General features: G+C 52.3%; 1 protein-coding gene across 2 annotated transcripts in view; it reads left to right on the forward strand.

Annotated features, from left to right (window-relative positions):
* PIGV (phosphatidylinositol glycan anchor biosynthesis class V) overlaps positions 1–1,774 on the forward strand; it is a 7,680-nt gene extending 5,906 nt beyond the window's left edge. For both annotated transcript variants that reach the window (XM_019512482.1, XM_019512483.1), the window contains exon 4: positions 1,032–1,774. In XM_019512482.1, coding sequence (XP_019368027.1) covers positions 1,032–1,343 — 312 coding nt within the window. In that variant the 3' untranslated portion in view covers positions 1,344–1,774. The remainder of the gene's footprint in view (positions 1–1,031) is intronic.
* Positions 1,775–3,649: the final 1,875 nt, after the last annotated feature.

Consider the following 3,649-nt stretch of genomic DNA (forward strand, 5'->3'; position numbering starts at 1 on the left):
GCTCCCGGGGGGGGGGGGGGTCCTGATGTTGGGCCACTACCAATTTGGGTGGGATCTGAAATGGTGGCCTGGAAATGAAAGGCTCTGTAGACCCTTGCCAGTCCCTAGAATTGATTCAGAACTGCTTCTGACACTGCTACCGACACAAGGAAGGCGGTTGCAGGAGCCGGCTTGGGGGAAACCCAGGTATGGGTCATGAAGCATGAAACAAAACCTCAAGTGGAGGAAGAGCTCACTTGTTTTGCCCTGTCTCTCACTGCTTAAACTGGACTCCGTTTTCTGGACTTGCTGCCCTGCCGCCCCTCGGGCTGACCCCGTGGTGCTGGCATGTCCCCGGCACATCTGTGGACGTGAGTGCCTACATGTGCTCGACAGTTAGAGACTCGTGGAGAATGAGTTTGGTTCTGGGCCTCCAGTCTGTTCAGGGGTCTGGAATGATGCAGGGCGCACATGATAAGGGATGCCACGACCAGCACTTTGTTCACAGCTCTGTAAGCCATTTGCAGTCCCTTATCTTTCCCAGGAGGCAAACTAGGCATTTTACCCACATTGCTTTCCCCATGCAACATGCATCGTATCTGTAACGTGTCTTGGGATCCTTCAGGATGGGATGCCTTGCATAAATGGGAAATATCCTTGTTATCCAAGGGTTGGACTTCTCCTTTTCTTGAGGCAAAGACAGGAGAATTCAAATCTTGGGAACCGCTAGCCACTGCACTGCTCAGGCACTGGGCTCTTGGAGATGGTTTGGTGGACATTTTGCGTAGTACCAGAGGAATTGGGGTTGTTACTGTTTTTATAATCTAGAGGTTACTTGGCTGCTTCCCCAGCTGTCTTTGTTGGGTAACTCTGAGCTGAGACGCATTTTGCCCTGAGCATAATAAATTCTAGCACCATGGAGTAGGGCAGTATTTCATTCCAACTGACCAGTAGTCTGAGACAGATTGTCCCTTTCCTTCTTCGCAATGGAGGGTGGCTGGATTCACAGGCCTGTAATTAGTGCGATTCCTTATTCCACTTGTCGTTCTCAGGTCCTAACGCGGCTCCTAGGCTCGTCCTCCCCGGTGCTGTACTGGTTCTCTGCTTACCTGCTCCAGGACAGCAACGCTTTGCTGTGGCGAGAAGGGGATCCCACCCAGACTGCAGCTTCCCTCTCTGAGTGGCCCCCTCTAGGCAGCGCTCTTCTGGGGTTGTTTGGAACAGGGGTTTCTGAAAACCCCCTTCCACGATTATTGCTGAATTACAGAAGGAATACTGCTTTGACCAAATGTGTTCTGGGGTACTTCCTGTCCTTCTGGCTGCTGGGACTGATTCTGCATTGCAACTTCTTGCCTTGGACGTAGCTAGAGATCGTGTGTGCATGTGCATTTGGGACCGACTTCCCAAGAGGAGCAGAATCGCTGCTCAGAGTTGTGACTCGCTTTTAACCTTGACGTAAGGGAACTGATGCTATTGTCTTCGTTGCGTACAAAGTTGCACAGAGCCACCAGTACATGCATGTTCCTCAAACAGCTGTGCTCCTTTTTGTAACCCCAGTCCATCCTTATTCCAGCCCTCCTTTCTCTCCATTGTCATTTTCACCGCTCATCTCATGGCCAAAATCTGGTCTGTAAACTCTCTGGGGCAGGTAACGTGGCTTTAATTCTTACATCTTCCGTGAAGCACTTTACCACGATGAATAAGTATCTGATGAAACGAGTGGGAAGCCCACTGCTGTCCGAGGAGCCTACAGCCGGCGTGTCTGCCTACAAAATAAAGATCCTGAGAAACTCAAGGAAGCAGCCTTCATCTCCAAGTGAGACGCTTTCCCCCTGCCCAGGAATGTCTTGTTCTCTCTGGCCTAGTGCTCTGGGGACTCCCTTTGTGTGTTGCATGCAACGGCTGATGTGAAGGAGACACTCGAGTGATCCTCAGGGGAGATGCCACCAAAGGGACTAGGGTACTGCAGCTCACAGGTTCTCAAGAGGGTGCGAGTGGAGATTTACTGATGGCGTATGAGTATTGTTAGTACGCCTTGTGGATTTTGGACCAGTCAGAGGGTTTTTTTCTTTGTGAAAGGGCGTCTCTCACCTGGGAAATCTTAGAGCCCCAGCAGGGAGGAAGAGAAGCCATGCGATAGGGACAGTCCAGGCAGGGGCAGGGCAGCTGGACATCAAGGGAAAGAAATAGCCATTTCTCCCTGCTAGAAACCATGCAGTCTTAGAGCAAGGCCTTTTGAGTTCTCCCCCTGGCTCCCTGTGAGACAGCAATCCCTTTTCATGTTAAGGCTGTGGGGCAATCATTGTATTGCTTATGGGTGCCAAACATGACTCAAACAGAACACATTTGAGTATCCAAGTTGCACTTGTTTCCTTGAGTAGTAATATGCTTTATTGGGCTACTCTTCCATTAAACTACAGAAACTTGGGCCTGAATGTGGGGCCCTGACTGCTGGGTGATACTGTCCCAGGGCACAAATGCCTCCACAGACCGATTCTTCCTGGGCTTCAGCCACTTCTGTAGTTAAGGCTGATCTGGCCCTGGGGGTTACCACTGTGGAGGGGAGGGGGGAGTCAGGCCCAGGCCACTTTGTTTGCTGGGAGCAGATCCCTTGGTGACCAGCCTTTCCAAGCCTGTTCTCCCTTCCAGACTACCCCAGCAAGTGCTCTCATCACATCCTCCACTGTGACTGTGCCGAGGTGTGAAAACACAAAATGCCAAAACCTGCTTCCATGCACACTGCCTGGCTCTTCTCGCCTGGCCCTGCTGGGCCCATTTAAATTTGGGCTGAAGAGCTGAATTCTTCATTAGTCTCGTGTGGCTGTGCCTGCATCCCTGAGGGAGCGTGAAAACACCAAAGGGAGACTGCCAGCCAGAAACAGGAACCGCGGTAACATCAGGGTGCAGCTCAAAGCAGGCAGGGAATCGGCTGCTTAGCCTGCGCTCCGCTAGTACGCTTGCTGGGTCGCGTGCCAGCTGGGAGGCGGAAGGAGCTGCGACAGCGGCACTTCACATCTGTGGCCCAGCGCTCCTGCTGCGTTTCTCCGCAGTTGGGCCCTCTGGCCTTGGCACGTGTCCCGCGACCTATCTAGTCTATCTTGGGCTTCTTCCAGAACCATTTGGTGGCTCGGGTAACATGACCACGACCTCGGCCTGTTTTCAGGCGCCCACTTCTTCCCCTGAGAGGCCCCCGCGCAGACTGAGCTGTCCTTGTGCTTGTAGGCGGCCCCTCTAGGGGAGACGGGTTGTGGTGGGTTTAAGGGGAACTTGTGCCTATAAACAGAGGGGTTTCAGTGCCGGGCTGCCCTCACCAGCACTAAATCGACTTCAGACATTTAGAGAATGAAATCATTCCCCGCAGACCACTTGGCGTTTGCTTGCTTTGGACGGTGATGGTTTGGAGAAGTTACTGTTAGCTGGTCTGTAAATAGTACAGGGGTTATATGATGTTAGAGCTTCAAAGCCATTGTACAGTTGTGCACGTGGCTTTTAAAGCCTAGCTACGGTGTGTGGTACGAGGGGGCTGAGGCTGGGACAGAAGAGGACGAAGCGGGTAGCTTTGAAGGTGGGATGAAATCTCGCATTGTGGGATGTGAAGTCGGGCATTTGGGAACCAACAAATTCTGTCGTAAACTTAAATGCTGGAGGCTGCAAGTGAGAGACGAACGGT

This window comes from Gavialis gangeticus, unplaced genomic scaffold (genome assembly GCF_001723915.1).
Source record: "Gavialis gangeticus isolate Ggan-Ray unplaced genomic scaffold, GavGan_comp1, whole genome shotgun sequence".
Taxonomy (NCBI): domain Eukaryota; kingdom Metazoa; phylum Chordata; order Crocodylia; family Gavialidae; genus Gavialis; species Gavialis gangeticus.